At 41.4% G+C, this 22,465-nt stretch overlaps 1 protein-coding gene across 1 annotated transcript in view; it reads left to right on the forward strand.

Moving 5' to 3' along the window:
* The window catches only part of brca2 (BRCA2 DNA repair associated), a 103,181-nt gene that overhangs the window by 59,657 nt on the left and 21,059 nt on the right, over positions 1–22,465 (forward strand). Inside the window, exons 18-22 of the mRNA XM_080197444.1 lie at positions 761–1,118; positions 4,569–4,724; positions 9,213–9,360; positions 15,049–15,173; positions 20,690–20,888. Coding sequence (XP_080053570.1) covers positions 761–1,118; positions 4,569–4,724; positions 9,213–9,360; positions 15,049–15,173; positions 20,690–20,888 — 986 coding nt within the window. The remainder of the gene's footprint in view (positions 1–760; positions 1,119–4,568; positions 4,725–9,212; positions 9,361–15,048; positions 15,174–20,689; positions 20,889–22,465) is intronic.

Genomic DNA, 22,465 nt, shown 5'->3' on the forward strand with positions numbered 1-22,465 from the left:
TTCCTTACAAAATTATCTTTGAAATTGTAATTCAAAGGGTAAGTGTTTTTGTTTTGAAGGATGAATTTTGATTAAATGCCAGTTGAGAGTGTGTGTGGTTGGTTGGCAAGTGGACTCTGATTGTAAGTGATGTCCCTTATATCATGTCTTTTCCATGGCTGGTTCCGCACAACATGAATTGAACAAATGGTTTGAATAAATGCTGCAACCAGCTCTGAGCAAGTTTTCCTCGTACATGAAGGACTCCTTTACTTCTGCAAAGACCATTTAGGACTTGCACGTGTTGTGTCCAGGTGTTCATTTGGCATAGGTAGCTTATTCACTAACATACTGCTGAAGAAAGCCATAAACTTTTGCACCCCATCACTATATCATGGTCATTGTATGAATCAATATTCATTGAACTTTGTAAACAAAAAGAGCATGCCCACTCATTGTACCTTTTTCAGCTAACTAAAAGATAGGATGGCAGCCATTCCCTATGACAATATTTTGACCAATTGGACTTGACCTACCTGGTTTGAATTTAAATAAGTGTTTGGCAGTTCACTATTTCCAGCTGTGTACTCCATGGCAACACCTCTACCAATCAGAACACCCTTTTCATTCTGTATAAATTGTTGTTCCCTTTGAGATTTGGTATTCTTGTGAATCTGTGGCTGAGAGCACAAAAGCAAAAGCTTAGACAGTATGTTTCAGCTTCATTCAAGTTCTGTATTACCTAGTGACTAACAGTAACTTCCTCATTTTGGCATTGCAGATATGACATAGAGATTGATCAGTGTCGTCGATCTGCTTTTAAAAAAATTATGGAGAGGGACGATGTAGCGGCAAAAACACTTGTGGTTTGTGTTTCTCAAATAATATCAATGGGAACAATATCCAAAACTGTTGCTGAAAAGGGTGTCCCAGAAATGAAAAAGGATATGCCCTTAGGGATTATTGAAGTCACTGATGGATGGTACGGAATTAAAGCACTTTTGGATCTTCCACTCACATTGCTGTTGCGGAAAAGAAGACTTGTAATTGGACAAAAGATTATTATTCATGGGGCAGAACTTATTGGGTCACAGGATGCTTGTGCACCTCTAGAAGCTCCAGAATCACTCATGTTAAAGGTAAGAAAAATGGAATGAATAAACAGTGACAGCTGGACAAATTCTTGTTCAGCTATAACATTCTGCCTAGTAGTGAGAGGATGGTAGGCATCACTTTTTCTACAGTTTTATTCTATTTCTAGTCCTGTAACTGAAAGATGGGAGTATTTTCAGACAAGCACTGGGTGGATTTCTGTGTAAGGGGATTTAAATCCCAAAAAAAGCAGTGTCCAGTCAGATGTCCTCCTGCCTCTTTTGGGTTTCACCTGGGCACATCTGAATAGGGAGATTATCTCCTTGGAACTGTTGGATAAGTCATTTATACATTCAAATAGCTCATTAAGTTGTGTTTTAACAAAGGATCCTGCATGAGCAGCCAGTGGACCTATTTCTAAAGCTGACAGCAATTTTTCAGGCCACTGATCCGAATGTACAGCAGGAGATACTTTAGTGAAAGTGACTGTTTGAGAAGGAACTTATTGCTCGGTGAAATTAAAGTACTGCAGCTGTGACCAGGTGAGAAGCTGCTGCTTAAAACACTCCACAGACAGTGCTTGACAGTTGCTTGCCAACTTCTTCAAAGTCACTTCATCTGTCTGGCTTGACACTCACCTTCAGCTTCACTTTTCCTGCTGCCAAGTTTCGATGTGATATGGCAGAAGCAATACCAACGATAGGGCCAGTACCAGCTGTCTTTTCAGCCATATGCTACTCCATAGGATAGAGAAGTGGACACAGAGATCCAGCTCCAAAGAGGCAGAACCCACAGGCATGCAATCATCTTTCTTGGTTTGTGAGCACCAATGCCTCAGGGGACTCTGGATTTCACAGCAGGTCATTGTTAACATCTGCTGCATTTTGGAACAATACTTCTTTCTCAGTGAACTAGACTGGCACACATTGCCAGTAGCCGTTAAGGTGCCTCTCACATTAGGGTGCACCACCCTGCATGTCCCAGGTCTCTTGACTTCTCCTTTCCAAAGTTGTATGCTCTTTCCTGCAAGGAGTCAAAGTACCTCTCTTCACACAAGCCATTAAGTGTTGGCAATCGCTTATGTGGAGAGAAGTGCAAATCATAAAATGGTTACAGCTTAGAAGATGTCTGTTTGGCCCATCGTGGTTGTGCCAGTTTTCTACAAAACCAATTCAACTTTATTACATCTTTCTCTTACACCATTCCTCTGCACATCATCTTTCTAGATGCTTATCCAATCCCTTTTTGAAAGTCACAAATGTATCTGCCTCCATTAAACTCTTGGGCAGCCCATTCCAAATCCCTATTCAATTGCTGTGTGAGAATTTTCTTTGTATCATTGTTGCTTCTTTTGTCACTCACCTTAAGCTTGTGTCCTCTGGTTCTTGATCTTGTATCACTGGAAACATTTTTCCCGACTTTAGAGACCCCTCATGATTTTGAACACCTATGTTAAATCTTCTTTCAATCTTCTTGAAGGAGAATAGCCCCAGTCTCTTCATGTAACTAAAGTCCCTCACCTGGAACCATTCACATAAATCTTTTCTGCACCCTCTAAAATCTTCACCACCTTCCTATAGATAATATTGGTGCAGAGTGAGGCATAGTATAAACACACAATAGGACGAAAGTGATTGTTAGCTGCTCAGATGGGAGTATAAGGTGCATGGAGAGAAAGGAATACGTGAAAAGTTCTGAATAGTGCTGTGCAGAAATATGCTGGAAAAGTCAAATTGTGGCATGGATAACCTAAAATTGCTATGGCACTTTCCTGCCCTCCTGATGTTATGGATCCCCAGTGCATTGTCTCCAGGTTGAGAAGGGGCTGGGGAAGGTGGTGGGGTTGCACTTCTACTTTGGATTTTTGGGCCATTACCATCCGTCCTGCTTGATTGGAGAAGTTGTCTTTTGCTTCCAGTCCTGGGAACAATCACTTCACTTCAGTATCTCAGATTCTACAGGGTATCCTAATGAGAATTGAGGGACTCTGCCTTCTTGAATCTTTTCTGCATTCCTATGGTTGCTGCAGCATCAAAAACGTGAGGCTACATGAGCCATTGTAACCCATGCCATAATCTCTTCAATTGAAGTCCCACTTTTGACTGTTTCAGCTAATCATTCAACCTGCTGTCATTGGCTGGGGAACATGCAGATGGAATGCTAATATCTTTGCTCTGTTAAAGAGCCCAGGCAAGAGCCTTTGGAGTGTTTAGCAGGTTCCGAATCCACTATAAGCCCACTGCCTCAGCATTGACTATAGTGAAAGATTTTGCCTGATATTTCAGTCTGCTTCCCCTGTCATCTGGCCACTGGTACATGATTAGTACTTTCTAGTATGTCTCCTCCAGACAGTGTGGTGCTTGTTCAACACAACTCACCTGAGGAAGAAAAGCAGGATATCTGGGTCTACATGCCTTTATTCTCCACTGTACCAATTCAGTTTTGTCGTTATGGATCTTGCCCTTTTGCAAACCCTGTTTTGTTCCGGTTGTGTTGGCATAAGCTCTTTTATGATAGGTGTGGAAGTTCAATATTTTATTGAAATATTGTATAAGAATTGCCATTTATAACTGAATAAAATTTTTTTGATGAAAGCATATATATTCTCATTCAAGAAAATAGGACTGCTACATGTAAGGGAAAGCTGGGGTTGATGGGGTTAGATTTTGTTTCATGGCAGGAGACTCATGTGGAGCATAAAATTCAGTATGGGTCAGTTGGGAAGAATGATCTCTGTGGTGTTACTTATATGTAATTTGTACGAATAGGAGTACTTCAGCCAGATTATGTACCACAATTTGATTAGATCCACACTTCCACTTCTTTTACTCATCTATGCTTTAAGTTCCTCTCAATATCTTTACCTAACAAAGTCTGCTGATCTTGGCCTTGATGTTTTTATTTGTGCCAGCGTTCATGTCCTTTTCAGAGAGAGAATTCTAGATTTCCACAGCCATTTATGTGAAAACTTTTGTGATTTTACTCTCAAATTGCCTATCTTATAACAATTTGCAGCTCTTGGGGCTCTTTCATTGTACTGTCGAAGTTTGCATAGGTGAGGCTTTGATTTATTGTTTTTGCCTGGCCAGGAAAAGAGCTGCTCCATCTAATTCCACTTTCTAGCTCTTGGTCCTTGTAGTTGATTCCTGACTCATTTTCCTATTACAAAACATAATTATTTTTGATTTTAAGTTTGTGCCGCTGGTAATGACTAGCCAATATACACACCAGAAATGTGTATTCAATAATTGTGCTACCAAATAAAGGAAAGCTTCAGAATTAGGCTAGAGATAGTAGTAAAATATGATGCAAGGAATTCAAATTATGTTGACTGGTGAGAGCAGGATACATTACTTCACAAAAGAAATTGGGAAGGCAAATATATGGTGAGTAATGCAGAATTCTTCTAAATGACACATTTCTTTTTTAAATTGAAAGTAAAATGAACATAGAACTATTATGTAATATTTCATAATAATCCATGCTTTCCAATTAAGATTTCAGCCAACAGTACCAGGTCTGCTCGATGGTATGCAAAACTAGGATTTCACCGTGACCCTCGGCCTTTCCCATTGCCAGTATCTACGCTGTTTAGTGACGGTGGAATGGTTGGATGTGTTGATGTAATTGTTGTTCGAATTTACCCAATGCAGGTATGGAAAAAAAGCAGTAAGATTATTTAAATGGTGCATCTAGTTTTTTTTAGATGATTTATCTATATATATTGCACGTCACCATTGTACATTTGATTGCACTTTTTTGGCATGGTTGTGCTGGGTTAGTGGTATTAATTGTATAGTAATTGAGTACTTAATTGTGTTCAGGTGGCAGGCGTTAGCAGCGGATTTACTAGCCTTCCTGTAGATACTGTGGTTAATTTGATATTAATTCATTTAATTGTATTACTCAAGTATATCATAGAACCCTACAGTGCAGAAAGAGGCCCTTCGGCCCATCAAGTCTGCACTGAATACATTCCCACCCAGGCCCTACCCCCATATCCCTACATATTTTATCAACTAATCCACGCATCCCTGGACACTAAGGGGCAATTTCTTAGCATGGCCAATCAACATAACCCGCACATCTTTGGACTGAGTACCCAGAGGAAACCCACGCAGACATGAGGAGAATGTGCAAACTCCATACAGACAGTGACCCGAGCTGGGAATTAAACCCAGCAGCCTGGAGCTGTGAAACAGCAGTGCTAACCACTGTGCTACCGTGCCGCCCAATCTGTATATGCTGGATGGTTTGTGCCTCTGTAAATAAAAGATTGCTTATGCGTAATGATTTGGCTAACGTTCTCTCCTTCGCTGACTGGAACAGAACACTTGGAAGTGGTGCAGATAATGGGGCTCAGGCAAATTGTTTGCCCTCTATTTCTGGAGCTTAGGAATTGGACACATGGTATGATGAGTCATTTAATCAATTGCTTTGTTTGCTTATGTTGAATGGACCTTTAAGAATGAGCCCTAAACTTGGCATTTTTTAGATCCTACATTTAGGGTTAGTTGGAGCTTTAAGAAAAAAGCTGGTGCAAGAGTTCTAGGGAGAGTCAGGGTTTTGATGGGAAACAATTAATATAAGTCAGAGCAAGATTTCCAGGGAGAATTGGCACTTGAAAAGCAACTATCGCTGGAACAGAGCAAGAATTCCAGGCAGAGTCCCAGCTTAGGGAGGAATAAAGGCCCGAGCAAGAGAGATTTCCAGAGTCTTCTGGTCACTTGCTGCTAGTACTGTTGCTATTGCTGGAGATCAGGAAAAGAAACAGGAAGGGCATAAGTTGATTGGCTGAGTATTGCTGCTTAGGGATTAAAATTGATAACTATTTTGTAGTAATATATATTGTATGGTTAGTAATAAGGAATAATTGAATAGCTGGTGAAGTGTCCTTCACTTTAACTAAGATTTATTACAACTAGTAAACTGAAGTATTGGTAGGATTTATCAGTAGTAGAGTTTATAAGTAGTGGTAATGTATATTAGTATTTGAAAGTATTTTTGCAGTAGCAAGGGTAATTAAATTGTGAAAACTTTAGTCATAATTTTTCAGTTGCTCTTAGACTTGGGGACAGTAGTGGAGAAATTTTAAAAATTCATTTATGCAATGTGGGCATTGCTGGCTAGGTTAGATTTATTACCCATTTCTAATTGCTCTTCAGAAGCCTTCTTGAGCCACTGCACCGCATGTCGAGTAGCTGCTTCGTCGCCATGTTGCCTACATCTTGATGGTGCCCACAAAGCACGTGGCCATTGCATGGAGGATTAAGCGAAAATCCAACAAGACTTGCTGGACCAGGGTTCCAAGGTCACCAACCTTCCCATAGTGATCTCAAGGCACTGGCATGTCAGAACCAAAACATCAGACAGAATGTGGACAGACTCCTCCATCATTCACTCTAATTTCAAAAGTTGAATCTCCGCCATCTGTTATTGCATCTCCACTATTGAGTTGACAGCTGCTTCCAAAGCTGCCTCATCCAGCTTGGATTGAGCAAGTGGCTGGACTCCAGCAGCTGTCTCCCTGCCTCTGATTGCATCCAACATAATGTTGGTCTGCTTCCTGGAGATACAGGGCATGCCTGTGTGCCCACAGCCCTATAATCAAGACCTGAGGGCCTGGTGGGTGAAATGGGTGTTGCCTTCTTTAAGCCTTGTCCTTCTGATTGCCAGACACCTGTTACACTCTCCTGAGGACAGGTGGGCTGGAGATAGTTAGATCCATGTGTTGAACTTGCGTTTGAATATAGCACGTGGATCTTCAACCCTGCCAGCTGACAGCTTAGACCACTCTTGAGAAATTCCTATGCTGCTATTCTGAGGATGAGGTGATTAACCTCAGCAACCAGAACCATCTTCCTAAGTTAGCTGTGACTCCGATTTTACTCTTTGATTCCAATTGATTTGATTTAAATGTTACTAAGATCCCTTGATTTAGTCAAATCTGTGCCATATTCATTCAAATCCTTTTGTCAAAGACTATGTCTTTTAACTCGCCTGTTTTCACCTCCTGTCCATTTTTGCACCAATGCTGTAATGAAGTCTGGACCTGAGTAATCCTGGCGGAATCTAAGCTGAGCATTGGTTAGCAGTTTGTTGATGTTCGAGTGTCATTTGATAGTGCTATCAAAGTCAACGTCCATCAGTTTGCTAGCATTGATAATAAGCTGAAGGGACAGTAATTGGCTGGATTGTGTAGGGGGACTGCTATTCCTGGAGCACAAGCTTCAGCATTACAGGCAGGGGCCATAGCATTTTTGCTGTATCCAGTGTACTCAGCTATTTATTTATTTTCTGTTCACTCGGGATGTGAATATTCATGCACTTGGAGTGAACCGAATTGACAGAAGACTGGCATTGGTAATGACCTTATGAGAAGACCGTGATGGATCATTTGTTCAGTACTTCTGGCTGAAAGTAGTTGCAAACCCTTCAGCTTTGCCTTTTGCACTCACTGGACTGGCTTTGTTGAGGATAAAAATGTTCATGGAGTCTGTCCCATTAGTACTTTAATTGTCCATCAGCATTAAATTTAAATATTGTATTCTGCTATCTTCTGGAACACACTGTTGAATTGCTTTTATATTGGTATGTAATTTATTTGCCATTGGAAATTGATGTATCTTAGCTCAATTAAGGTATGTAATGAATAAATAATTAGCTTATTTTTGCTTGAGGCAGGCACTTCAAAGTATTGTAATGGCAGGGCAAAGTAACAATGAGTCATGGTACACGAGGCATGAAATTTAAGAGTTCAGTGTTGGTCAGAGAGTCAGGATGGAAAGCAGCAAGGTGATTAGAAGCATATGTGATTGTTGTTGTACAGAGACTAGGTGCATTCACATACGGAGTAAAAGACTCCCATCACTGCCATTCATGCAATTCATTTGTTTGAAAAAGGTTAGGAGAAACCTCCAACAATCCTAGAGTCCAAGTTTAAGTCATAAAGAAACAAAGTTTGCCAGTATCTCCAAAGCCACCAGTAGAGTAAAGTGAGCTAGGGTCTTGCATTAAATCAATCAATGTCATAGTGCCATTAAGTGGAGTTGGTAATCAAAAGCTCTGAGAGAGCAAAGTCAAGCTAATAGAAATTGAAAGAGATATGCAGATAGGTTGAATTGAAAGCATGTGGGAAAGGGGAAGAAAAAAGTGCCTTTCAGTATTTCTAGTCAAATACATCCTGGTGCTAAGAAAATACTTTTTTAACATGTAAATTACTCAAATATCAGTCATTATGTTTTGGTTGTGATTGCAGTAGTAGGTATGCAACACAAACTGGTAACTTTTCAGGTATTGTTAATGTTGGTTTAGTCCTATTGTACAAAGAAAGTTACAGCACAGGAACAGGCCCTTCAGCCCTTCACACCTGTGCTGATTATGATGCCCTAACTAAAGAAGAAAAACCTTCTGCCCTTAATGTGTCTGTGTCCCTGTATTCCCTCGCTATTCATGTACCCATCTAGATGCCTTTTAAATGTTGTAATTGACTGCCTCCACCACCACCTCTGGCAGCACGTTCTCGGCACCCATTACTCTGTGCATAAAAAAACCTCCCCTGCACATCTCCCTTAAACTTTCCCATTCTCACCTTGAACCTGTGTCCTCTTGTAATTGACAGTTCCACCCTGGGGAAAAAGCCCTTGACTATTCATCCTGTTACTGCCTGTCATAATTTTGTAGACCTCTGTCAGGTCTCCCCTCAGCCTCTGTCTTCCCAGTGAAAACAATCCTGGTTTATTCAAACTCTCCACATAGCCAACACCGTTGAGACCAGGTAACATCCTGGTGAACCTTCGCACATGCTCCAAAGCTGCTATGTCCTTCTCATAATGTGGTGACCAGAACTGCACACAATACTCCAAATGTGGCCTATGGAAAGTTTTATATAGCTGCAGCATGATTTCCCAACATTGTATTGAATTCTGGGAATTTATATAAAAGTGGGGTGGGAGTGTAATTTTTTTGTAAGAGCTGAGCATTTTTGTTTCCTGCCCTTTGGGAAGGAAACCTCTGTTGGGGAGGTGTAAATAAAGTTATTTTGATAATGGCTTCCTGCTGTGAATCAACTTGGTGAGATTTTATCAGCGCAATATACAGCGCATTGTACATTCCTGATAGGAGATGCTGTTTTTCTTCAGTGGATGGAAAAGAAACCCAATGGAATGTATGTATTCCGGAATGAGCGGGCTGAAGAGCGAGATGCTCAGATACACCATGAAAATCAACAGAGGAAACTCGAAGCATTATATGCCAAAATTGAAACTCAATTACAGGAAGAATTCAGAGGTAATTACAAACTACATTTCAAAATGAATATTCTTGAAAATAATAAAGCATGTTTTCATGAATACCATGATCGTTGAATTTGTTCCATATTTGCAATAATTTGAAATATCAAAGCAATTGATGGTAAAGAAATGAAATCAAAATTTTTTTTATTTCAGAAGTAACTTTTATTTTGAATTATTACATTTTTGAACTTGTCATCCCTATTATGTTGAAATAATGGACAACTGGTGGTTTACACTGTTACTGTTTAAGACTTGTAGCCTAGCAGTAGTCCTAGTTAATCTGGAGCCTGGAGAACCATTGTGATCGTCGGCTCAAGCTGTATCACTCTAAAGGCCACTGCTCAACTAGTCCCTTAGGGAAGGTATTCTTAAATGATTTGTGTTTTTCATTCAAGTGAAGTGTGTGTCGCTGGGGGATCCAGCACTGAGAAAAGTGACAGTGAGCCATGTTCTTAAACTGCTGCAGTTACATGAAGGTTCTTCCACAGAGTTCCAGAATTTTAATGGCAGTGAAGGAGCGAAGATACAGCTCCATGTTAGGATGATGCCTAACTTAGAAGGAAGCTTGGAGGATATTTGTGTACATGTGTATGCTGCTATTGTGCTGCTGTACAGCTACTTTAGGAGGTGCTTCTAAAGAAACAAGTTGACACATTGTTGCATTGTACCTTGTAGATGGTATATACTGCAGCTGTGGTACCTCAGTGATGTAGAGAATGAATGTTCAAGGTGGTGGATGGAGTGCTGATCAGGTGGTCTGCTTTGACCAGTACCATCACAAGCGTTTGAGTATTTTTACAGCTATACTCATCAAGCAAATGGTATTATGGGCAAGGCTTTGGGAAGTCAGGAAGTGAGTCACCTGCTGCAGAAAACCACTTAGGCAATCCGACCACTTAGGATAGCAGCTTCTAATTTGGTCAGGGACAGGACGGTGTGACTGCGAGTAAGGCTGATGAGGGCCCTCTGCCATTGTCCAATAGGTTTGAGATTTTGAGTTTGTTTTGGTGATAGTGGGGGCTGCAGGGTGGATGAACAAACTTTGCATAGTAGAGGAAGCCAGTCAAGTAAGACGGTCAAAAAGAATGTAGTGGTAGTAGGGGACAGTAAAGTGAGGAGACTTGAGTCTGTCCTCTGCAGCAAAGAGCGAGAGTCCAGATGCTGTGTGGCCAGCCCAGTGCTGGGTTTAGGACATTTGTTCAAGACTGGACAGGAATATTGGGTGGGTGGGGGTGGGGCATCCGGTTGTCCAGGTACCAGCAATGTAGATATAACCAGGAACGAGGCTCTTTATAGAGAGTGAGGAGCCAAGCATGAAGTTAAAAAGCAGAACCTCAAAGATATTTATCTCTGGTTGATTACTTTAGCCACATGCAAATTGGCATAGGATACATAAAATTAAGATGAATATATAGTGCAAAGACTGGTGTGAGAGAAGTGGCTTCCAGTTGGTGGAGCACTGGCACCAGTACAATGGAAAATGTGGGCTGTATCATTTGGACGGTGTATACCTGAACCATGCTGGAACCAGTATTCCAGTGAGGCCCATAACTAGGGAAGTGGAGAAGATTTTAAACTAAGTAGTGCGAGCAAGGGATCAAATTTGGGAAGATTTAGTGAACTAGATTATGGAAAAGAGAAGAGTGTAAAAGCAATTAATGTGAAAAATAATAGACTGTGACAGGAAGGGAAGACACTACAGAGAGTGCAAACCTAGGAGTAAATCAGCAGATAAGGCTAGAGGTTAGAAAAACTACAAAAGGACAAAACTAAAGGCTCTGCATCTGAATGCATGTAGCATTCAAAACAAAACAGGTAAATTGATAGCACAATGAGTACAATTGGATGGCCATTGCAGATACATGGTTGCAGGATGACAGAGTATTGCGGGGTGCATGACATTTAGGAAGGACAGGGAGCTAGGGAAAGGTGGAGGCGTGGCTCTGTTAATTAATGATAGTGTTAGCACATGAGGGATGACTTAAGTTTATGGAACCAGGATGTAGAAATGGTTTGGATAAAGATGAGAAACAGAAAATAGAGGCAGAAGTAGACCACTCGGTCCTTCGTGTTTACTCCTCCATTCATTTTGATGATGGCTGATCATCAGGTTCAATATCCTGATCCCACCTTCCCTCTATATTCCTTGATCCCAATAAAAACATAGACGGTTATGGTTAAAGCAAGAAGTCACTTGTGAGAATGGTGTACAGGCTTCCCAACAATAACCAATTAGTAGGATGGGGTATAAAGCAACTAATAATGAGATTGTCAGAAAGGCACCCATTAATCATGGATGATTTTAATGACTGGATGACTGGAAAAATCAAAAGAACCAGAAGCCTAGATAAGGAACTCCTAGAACATTTTTGGGATAGATTCTTAGAACAGCATGTTTTTGCACCAATCAGAGAGCAGGCTTTACGAAAGCAGGTATTGTGGAACGAGATAGGATTACTTCATGACCTCATAATGAAGGCACCCCTGGGTAGCAATGATCATAACATGGTTGAATTCCACGTTCGGTTTGAGAGAATAGTGGGTCCGAGACTAGTCTCTAAGGACAGTTATAAGGGTGTGGATGCAAATTAGGTTGAGGGTTAGGTCAGGAGAGATGCACAGGCAGACATTTAAGGAAATATTTCAGAATATGAAGAAAGGATGGATTTCAGTGAGAAAGAAGAATTCCAAGGGGAGGACCCATCATTCATGTTTAACTAAAAATGTGAAAGATAGTATTAAACTTGTGCGTTGGTTTTAATTTTCCAGTATTCCCTAGATTGGAGGAAGATTCCATTAGATTGGAACTAAACAAATGAAATGCTTTTATTTTAGAAGGTGGAAGACAGAAAACAGGAAATTACAAGCCATTTAGCTTAACATATGTCATCAGAAAAATATTGCAAGTTATTATGAAAGACATTATAACAGGACATTTGGAAAAATTCAAAGTAATTCGGCAGAGTCAGCATGGTTTTGTGCAGGAGAAGTCATGATTAACGATTGTACGGGAGTTTTTTGGAGAAGTAGCATGCTGTGGGTAAAGGGTAACTGATGGATGCACTGTACTTAGATTCCCAGGCAGCATTTAATAAGGTGCCCTATCAAAGGTTATTGCTGGAAAATGAAAGCTCATGGTGTAGAGGTAATGTATTGACATGGATAGGGGATTGGCTAGCCAACAGGAAACAGAGGGTAGGGTGAAATGGGTCTTTTTCTGGTTGGCAAGGTGGAACAAGTGGAACAGGGATCAGTGTTGGAGCCAACTTTTTACAATGTATGTAAGTGACTTGGATGAAGGCACCATTGATATGGTTGCTAAGTTTGGTGTTGACACAAATAGGTTAGTAAGAAGAGATGATGACACAAGGATGTTGAAAAGAAATATGAGTAGATTAAGTAAGTGGGTAAAGACGAGGCAAATGGAATATAATGCGGGAAGAAGTGAAATTGTCCGTTTTGGCAGGTAAAATAAAGCATATCTAAATGAGAGAGATTGCAGAGCTCTGAAATGCAAAGGGATCTAGGTGTCCTAGTATATGAATTACAAAAGGATAGCAGGTACAACAAATAATTAGGAAAGTGAATTGAATGTTGCCATTTATTGTAGGGGAGTTGAACACAAAAGTAGAAAAGATGTGCTTCGATTATACAGGGCATTGGTGAGACCATATCTGGAGAACTGTGCATGGTATTGGTCTCCTTATTTAAGGAAAGATGTAAATGCACTGGAAGCAGTTCAGAGAAGGTTTATTAAACCAATACCTGGATGGGGCGCATTGTCTTATGAAGAATTATTGGTCAAGCTAGACTTGCATCCATTGGGATTTAGAAGAGTAAGAAGTGACTTGATTACGATGTATAAGATTCTGAGGGGTCTTGATAGAATGGATTTGCAAAGAATGTTGCCCCTTGTGGGAGAATTTCATACTAGGGACCACCGTTTAAAAATAAACGGTATCCATTTAAGGACAGATGAGAAATTTTTTTCAGAGGGTTGAAGAGAACCTTTGGAAGTGGTGCTATTCGGATTGGCAGTTGGTGACTAGTGGAGTGCCCCAGGGGTCAGTGCTGGGGCCTCAGCTATTTACCATTTATATAGATGATCTGGAGGAGGGAACCGAGTGTATGGTGTCAAAATTTGCTGATGACACCAAGATTGGTGGAACGGCAAATTGTGCGGAGGGTGTGGAGAGTCTGCAGAAGGATCTAGATAGGCTGGCCAAATGGGCCAGGAACTGGCAAATGGAATTTAATGTTGGCAAGTGCGAGGTGGTCCACTTTGGTAGGAATAATGGTAGGAAGGACTATTACTTACGTGGCGAAAAACTGCAGCAGGCGACGGTGCAGAGGGACCTCGGGGTCCTTGTGCATGAGTCGCAAAAACCCAGCCTGCAGGTGCAGCAGGTGGTCAGGAAGGCTAATGGGATGCTGGCCTTCATAGCGAGGGGGATTGAATATAAAAGTAGGGAGGTCTTGCTGCAGCTGTATAGGGCACTGGTGAGGCCGCAGCTGGAGTACTGTGTGCAGTTTTGGTCGCTGCACTTACGCAAGGATATTTTGGCCTTGGAGGGAGTGCAGAGGAGGTTTACTAGGCTGATACCGGAGTTGAGGGGGTTGAGCTATGAGGAGAGGCTGAATAAACTAGGCTTGTACTCGTTAGAGTTTAGAAGAATGAGGGGAGATCTCATTGAGACGTATAAGATGATGAATGGGATGGATAGGATAGAGGTGGAGAGACTCTTCCCGCTCAGAAAAGACAGTAGGTCTAGGGGGCACAGCCTCAAGATAAAGGGGGGGTGTGGTTTAGAACGGAGTTGAGGAGGAACTTCTTCACTCAAAGGGTGGTGAATCTCTGGAATTCTCTGCCCGTTGAAGTGGTGGAGGCTGCCTCGCTAAATATTTTTAAGACGCAGGTTGATGGGTTTTTGATGAGAGAGGGGATTAAGGGTTATGGGGAGAGGGCGGGAATGTGGAACTGAGCCACGACAGATCAGCCATGATCTTATTGAATGGCGGGGCAGGCTCGAAGGGCTAGATGGCCTACTCCTGCTCCTATTTCTTATGTTCTTATGTAATAGAAACAAGAGTCTATGAATATTTTTAAGGCAGAGCTAACTACATTCTTGATAAGCAAGGTGATGAAAGGTTATTGGGGTGAGCTGGAATGTGGAGTTGAGATTATAATTAGATCAGCCATGATCTCCTTGAATGGCAGAGCAGGCTCAAAAGATCGAGTGACTTACTACTGCTCTACTTCGTATGTTAATACCCAACCTCTGATCTGATCTCTCATAACAACAATATTTATATAGCTGATTCTGAAGCTTCTGCTCAATAGTAACCTCAAGATGTTTATGGTCAGCAGTTTAATGGTCATGCTAATGAAGGTCAAGGGGAAATATGTAGGTGCTAAAGGGAAATTTAGGTAATGATAGCTGCTTGAACTAGAGGAGCAGAGAGACTGAATTTAAATGCACAGATCTTTTAAGATCAACCTGAAATATTAACTGTCTGTCCAGAGATGCTATTTGACCTGCAAAGCGTTTCCAGCAATTTCTATTCAATTGTTTTGTTGTTGCTGTGGAGCTGCTAAAATGTGATTGATTCCTTGATTTTAAAGAATAAAAATAAATAAATTAAAATTAATTGTATTAAATGAGTAAAATGTCTTGTTTTAAAGTTGATGGAAAGAAAAAGAGAGAACACAAAATACAGAAATTAAGTGACCAACAGATCATGATGCTCCAGGAGGGTGCAGATTTGTATGAAGCAATCCAGAATTCTTCAGATCCATTATCTGTTGAGGTAACTAAATGTGTACTTTATCCTAAATGTCTATTTGTTTGGATATATACAAGCTTCTTTCCTGTAATCAGCATTCTGGAACAACATTTTTTTTGATATTTAGAATCTGATGTTGCCGTTCCTTTAAGGGCACAGCTCAGGAACTTCTATGGAAAAATGGAAGCAATAGCTGCAATCTTGGATCAATTCAAATCTGCTTTTTATTGGAAGTTTTTCTGGATGGACAGTTATGTGGCTCAGCTCCCTGGGGAGAGATCAGTTTACTTTAAAGTCAGAAAGAAATAGATGCAAGTAATTCCTTTTCCTTTCCTCATTATTTTGTATTTTTAAGATTACACAGCTGTGTTTTAGGAATAGCTGCTTGAACCTGTCATGGCTGATTTACACAAAGATGAAAGAAAAATACTGCCGATGCTGGGATCTGTAACAAAAACAGAAAATACTGGAAAATCTCAGCAGATCTCACAGCATCTGTGGAGGGAAAATAGAACCAATGTTTCAAGTCTGGAGGACCGTTTGTCAGAGCTAAGAGTGAAAAAAATCAGTTGAGATTTATACTATGAGGATGGGGAGGTGGATGTTATTGAACAAAGGAAAGATAAATGACGATGAAGGAGGCTGAGAAAGATACTAAAAGTGTCCATTAAGTGATCAGAATGTGTGCCTGGCAGAATCAAGGTACAGATTGTTAAGGGACTGCCTGAAGAATGTGGCAGTTGCCCTGAAAGGAGGAGTGGGGGATGGGGGACCGGGGGGAGCGTGAGAAGTGGAAAAATAGAAGCGAGAATGAAGGGTGATAAGTGGATCAATGAGATGAAAAGAAGAAATTAAACAAAATAAATGGAAATAAGGTGGAGGGGAGAGTTCATGCTCTGAAGTTGTCGAACTTACTGTTCAGTCCAAAAGGCTGTAAGTGCCCAATCGGAAGATGTGGTGCTGTTCTTCCAGTTTGCGTGGGGTTCACAAGAACGTTGCAAAAGATGGACATGTGGACAGCAGAGCAGAGTGGTGTGTTGAAGTGGCAAGTGACAGGAAAGCCTGGGTCCTGTTTGTGGTTGGACCAAAGGTTTTCTGCAAAGCGGTCACCCAGTCTGCGTTTTGATTTTTCCAGTGTAGAGTAGACTGCATTAGGAGCAGCGAATGCAATAGACCAGATTCAGTGAGATGCTGCCTCACCTGAAAGGAGTGTTTAGGCCCTGGGATGGTGAGCAGAGTGGAAGTGAAGGGGCAGGTGTTGCACCTTCTATGATTGCATGGAAGGTACTGTGAAAAGTGGGGGGAGGGGTAAGGCGTTGGGTACAATGGAGGAGTGGATCAGGGTGTTCCGGAGAGAATGGTCCCTGTGGAATGTTGACGGAAGGGAAGTGAGGGGAAGTTGAGTAGTCGCATGATGCTGGAGTTGGCAGAAATGGCAGAGGATGATCCTTTAGATGCGGAGGCTGGTGGGGGCGGGGGGGTGGTGAACGTGAAGACAGGGGCCTATCCTGGTTCTGGAAGGGAAGGGAGCTGAGAGCAGTGGCCTGGGGGATGGGTTGGACACGGTTGAGAGCCCTGTTAACCACAGTGGGTGATAAGCCATGATTGAGGAAGGAGAAAGACATGTTGGCAGCACTATTTTGGAAAATGTCATCATCAGAACAGATGCGGCAGAGGCAAAGGAATTGAGAGTGGAATGGAGCCCTTGCAGGATGTGGGGAATGAAGAGCTGTCGTCAAGATAGCTGTGGGAATCGGTGGCCTTGTAATGGATACTGGTGGAAATTTTATCACCAGAAATGGAGACACAGGCAAGGAAGGGAAGTGTCAGAGATGAACCATGTGAAGGTGATAGAGGGGTGGAAATTTCCTGAATCGCTAAATAGCATTAGCAATGAGTAATAAATGGAGATAAGCAAATCCACAACAGATGAGTTCTAAGCTCTGCAGTCCTGCCACATCCAATCATGAATGGTTATGGATAGTTAAGCAATCCACTATACAAGTATCCCCAACCTCATATCGGTGCAAAAGATAAAGCTGAATTATTTGGAACAACCTTCAGCCAGAAGTATCATGTGGATGATCCATCACTGTCTCCTCCAATGATATGGTGATGCTGGCATTGGACTGAGGTAAACACAGGAAGAAGTTTCACAACACTAGGTTAAAGTCCAACAGGTTTACTTGATAGCAAGATCCTCTGATGATCCCCAGTTTCACAGGTGCCATTATCCAGCCAATTCATTTAACTTCATATGACATCAAGAAACGACTCAAAACATTGGACACTGCAAAGGCTATGTGCCGTGACAATATTCCAGCAATAATACTGAAGACCTCTGCTCCAGAATTTACCACTTTTGCAGCCAAGCCATTCCAGTCCAGCTACAACACTGGCATTTATCCCAGTGGAAAATTTCCCAAATGTATCTTGGACACAAAAAACAAGACAAATCCTAGCTGACCACTTAGCGCCGCATCAGCCTACTGTCGATCGTCAGTAAGATTATGCAAGGGATCATCAACTATCAAGCGACAATTACTTAGCAATGACCTGCTATGGACACTGTGTGGTTTCCACCAGGGCGAATCAGCTCCTGCCATTACAGCCTTCATTCAAACAGAGACTAAAGAGATGAAATAAGAGTGACTGCCCTTGACATCGCGTTGTCTGAATGTGACATTATGGAGCCCGAGCACAAGTGGAGTCCATGCGAATCAGGTGGGGAGGTACTGCTGCTTGTTGGAGTTGTACCAAGCACAGGGGAAGGTGGTTATGGTTGTTCATGATCAATCATCTCCACTGCAGGAAATCAGTGTAGGAGATCCTCAGGGTAGTGCTCTAGGCCCCACTATCTTCAGCTTTTTCATCAATAATCTTCCATCAAAATATCAGAAGTGGGGATGTCACTGCACAGTGTTCAGCATCATTTGGAACTCCTCGGATACTGAAATAGTCCAAGTCCAAATGCAGCAAGACATGGATAATATCCAGTCTTGGGCTAACAAATGGGAAGTAGCATTCTTGCCACACAGATGCCAAGCAATAGCCAGATAACCTGGTTTGCCCCTTGACATTCAATGACATTGCTGTCACTGAATCTCCCCACTATCAACTTCTTGGGGGTTATGATTGACCAGAAACTGAACTGGAGCGTCATATGAATGCTATGGCTACAAGAGCAGTGGCTAGGAATCCTACAAATGTTACTCACCATCTGACTCCCCAAAGCCTGTCCACCATCTACAAGGCACAAGCCAGGAGTGTGATGGAATACTCACCACTTGCCCGGAGGAGTGCAACTCCAACAACACTCGAAGTTTGACACCATCCAGGACAAAGCAGCCCACTTGATTGGCAACCCATCCATAAACATTTGCTTCATCCATCGCAAAGTGGCAACAGTGCAGAGCATCAACAAGCTGCATTGCAGAAACCTCCTAAAGCTCCTTGGGCAGCACCTTCCTAACATAATAAGAACATAAGAAATAGCAGCCCTTCGAGCCTGCCCTGCCATTCAATAAGATAATAACCCATAACTACTACCCACAGAAGGACAATGGCAGCAGACACACGAGAATACCCTCACCTGGAAGTTCTCCTCCAAACCACCTGCGATCCTAACTGGGAAATATATCGCCATTGCTTCACTATCACTGGGTCAAAATTATGGAACTGATCTCTAATATCACTGTGGGTGTGGTTTATCTGCAACTGAGAAACTGCAGTGGTTCAAGAAGAAAGCTCACCACCACCTTCTCGAGAGCAATTAGGGATGACACTAATCCCTAGGGAACTTGCAATAATCTTACTTTCAGTCTGGAAAGCAACTGTTCACCACTACTTCTGTTTCCACTCACTCAGCCAATTCTGTATCCATATTGCTATTGTCCTTATTATTCCTTGAGCTCTGACTTTACTCACATGTGGCATTTTATCAAATTCATTTTGGAAGTCCATTTACACCACATTAACAGCATTGGGGGACACAGTGGTATAGTAATCCAGAAACCCAAGACAAGACCCAGGGATCTGAGTTCAAATCCCACCATGACAGATGGTGAAATTTTAATTCAGTAAAAATCTGGAATGGTTTAACATTGGTCATGAAAACATTGCCATAAAAGCCCATATATATTATTATTTGGTTTGGCCTACATGTGATTCTGAAATGGAGGGAAGTTAGGGATGGGCAATAAATGCCAGCACAGCCAGCAGTGCTCATATCCCATAAATGAAAACCTATGTTCATCAGTCCTCTGTTACCACAACAAAAAACTCAAGCAAGTTTGTTAAGCATAATTTGCTCTTGACAAATCCATGCCAGCTTTCCTTAAGTAAATCACATTTGCTTATTAAGTAACGTTTGTCCTGACTTGGTGTTTCTAAGAGTTTAGCCACCATCAAAGTTCAGAGGATTGGCTTATGGTTACTGGGCTTATTCTTGCATCCTTTTTTGAACAAGGATGTTAAATTTGCAATTCCCAATGATTTGACACAATCATTGAATCGTAGGATCTCTACAGCGCAGAAAGAAGCCATTTGGCCCAATGAGTCTGCACTGACCACAATCCCACCCAGGTCTTAACCACATATCTCTACGTTTTTACCTGCTAATCCCTCTAACCTACGCATCTCAGGACTCTAAGGGACAATTTTTAACATGGCCAATCAATCTAACCCGACATCTTTGGAGTGTGGGAAGAAACCAGAGCACCTGGAGGAAAACCATGCAGACACGAGGAGAATGTGCAAATTCCACACAGACAGTGACCCAAACGGGGAATCGAACCCAGGTCCCTGGAGCTGTGAAGCAGCAGTGCACTAACCACTGTGCTACCGTGCCACCCATACCATACCAAGTGGAAGATGATTGCCAAGTTATGAACAGTAGCATTTCAATTTTCAGTCGTGCTTCCTTCGTTATCCTTGATTGAATTTGTTCCAGGCCTGGTGTCTTGTCAACTTTGTGTAAAAAACCAGTTCCACACTTCTTATCAGTTTATGCTTAGATTATTTATTTGTTACATAGATTGTTGAACGTGCTTCAATACCCCTTGTAATGAGTCTAATCATGTGAGTACCAAGTGTTCTATGGGCTGTCATGATAAGACCCAGCATGGGATTGTAAGAACTCTAGAAGTCAGGGATAAGCTTGCATTTCCTCTCTCCAGTTTCTCTTAAGGTGGAAATGCCAAAGATGTGGTGATTGTTGTGATAACCTGTTTTTAGTCATCTGCTTTTATACCCAACTCTGTTCTATTATTAGGGTTAAGGTTTGATTGGATTGATGTTTCTCTGCTGTACATGAAATCTACATCCATTACTCCCTGAAGTGCTTCATTTTGAGTTTGCATGGAATTCACAGGTTTCCAGGTCCATTTTATTGAAGGCATTTATCACCATAACCAGTTTTTGTCTGGGCACACAGGTGTACATAGTTGAGGATTCATTACCTGAGTCCTTCTGGAGTTCTGTGGGTATACCATTATTCTGTAGAAGGGTGAATATGTAATGTACGTTATGTTACCTTACAGGCCTATTTGAATGAACAACAGTTGAGAACTCTGAATAACTACAGACAAATGTTGAAGGAACAAAAACAACTCGAGATTGAAGCCGAGTTTCGAAAAGCATTAGAAGGTGATCAGAGTGAAAATTGCTGCACAAAAAGGGATGTTACCCCTGTGTGGAAACTGTGTGTTGTGGATTACAAAAGTCAGGACTGTGATGCAGGTAGGTATTAGATACAATTGTTAATCAATGCCTATCTAATTGACAGTAAGGATATTATTGAATCAACTATTGAGCTATTAAAGTGAAACTTGATTATGTAACACTTGACTCGGAATTTGACAAGCACCTACACTCCAATGATCCCTGCAGCGGTATATTTCAAGCTCACAGTAAGTGTCCTGGTATTTCTCCAGCTCCATGCGTGTTGTACATTACAAAATTTTGGGTAATAGTTTGCTTGTGAGCATTTTTTAAAATCAAATATTCCACTTCTAGTAACAGCAAATTTATTCATAGTGCTTTTAACATAATAAATCTCAGGCCTATTAATAAAGTACTACTCGACAATGATCTCATATCAAGGTAATATTAGGGTAGATGTCCAACAGCTTGGTCGCATGCAGGTTTTGAGGGGGTAATGAGTGGTTTAAGAATGGATTTCCAGACCTTTGAATTTGGGCAGCTGGAGACATGGTGGAGGAATTTAATTCGAAGATACTCAAGGGAATAACATTCAAGCAGTGGTTCCCAATCTTTTACATGGCACACCTTGACACTATAAAAATAAATTGAGACACACCTCCTGTTTTCTCTGGACTGTCCTCCAGCAAAAGACGTTTTGTCTCTAAAAGCCACCATCTAATACAGTCTTCATTAGTTTGAGAAGTTTACACTGAAAGCCTTATCACCAGGTACATGTCAAATCCAATATCTCCTGAGTCCACTTCACTTAAGATCTACTTCTTGCAGCCCATTCTCTAATTGGAGGCTGTTTCTTGTTGTCTGAGCTTTGTTAATTACTATTTTATACTTCTGTCATCTTCCCTTACTGGGAACTTCGTTTTTAACTTCCCCTGTATTTTCTCCTTTTTTTTGATGTTTTCCCTCACTTCTAATGCCCTTGTTGAGTTTTCAGTTTTTGTACAGGCCATGGAGCCTTTGTCTTCAGTTCCAAGTCCAATGGGTCATGCACCTGGACTTAACCAATGTAAAACATCTAAACTGCATGTGTGTGACTTTCTTGGCAAACACATGCACAGGAGACCTGATGTTTGTTGGGTTTTGGAGATGCCAACCACAGAGCTTAAAATGAATGTTAGTTTTAGTTTAATTACATGAATTTTGAATCACTTCAATCTTTTGTCGTGGCACACTTGTTGGTGGGGGGGTGGGAATGTGGTAGGGAGGTCTTCACAGCACACCAAACTGGTTGGGAACCACTGCATTAGAGGAGCGTGAATATCATGGGTGTTATGGAGTTGGAGGACAATGCAGAGCAAGGATGAGAACATGGAGGCATTTGAAGCAGGCATGATCATTTTAAAGTTTTAACATCAAAGCATTGTTTAATCAGAACCAGTATAGATGGTGTGTGAGCTGGACATCGACAGCAACTTTTTTCATCTGCGCAACTTTATAGAGGGTAGAACATCGGAGCCATTTTAAACCTGTTTTACTTTTCCAAACAAAAGTTTGTTGTTCAACAATGCCTAGAATGGTTGCCCAATTGTTAGTTTTACTTTCTTAAAAATTAATTCTTACAAATAATGCTATTCCTGCAAATTTCCCGCAACATT

The sequence above is a fragment of the Carcharhinus amblyrhynchos genome, chromosome 10 (assembly GCF_965287045.1).
Source record: "Carcharhinus amblyrhynchos chromosome 10, sCarAmb.v2.hapA, whole genome shotgun sequence".
Taxonomy (NCBI): Eukaryota; Metazoa; Chordata; class Chondrichthyes; order Carcharhiniformes; family Carcharhinidae; genus Carcharhinus; species Carcharhinus amblyrhynchos.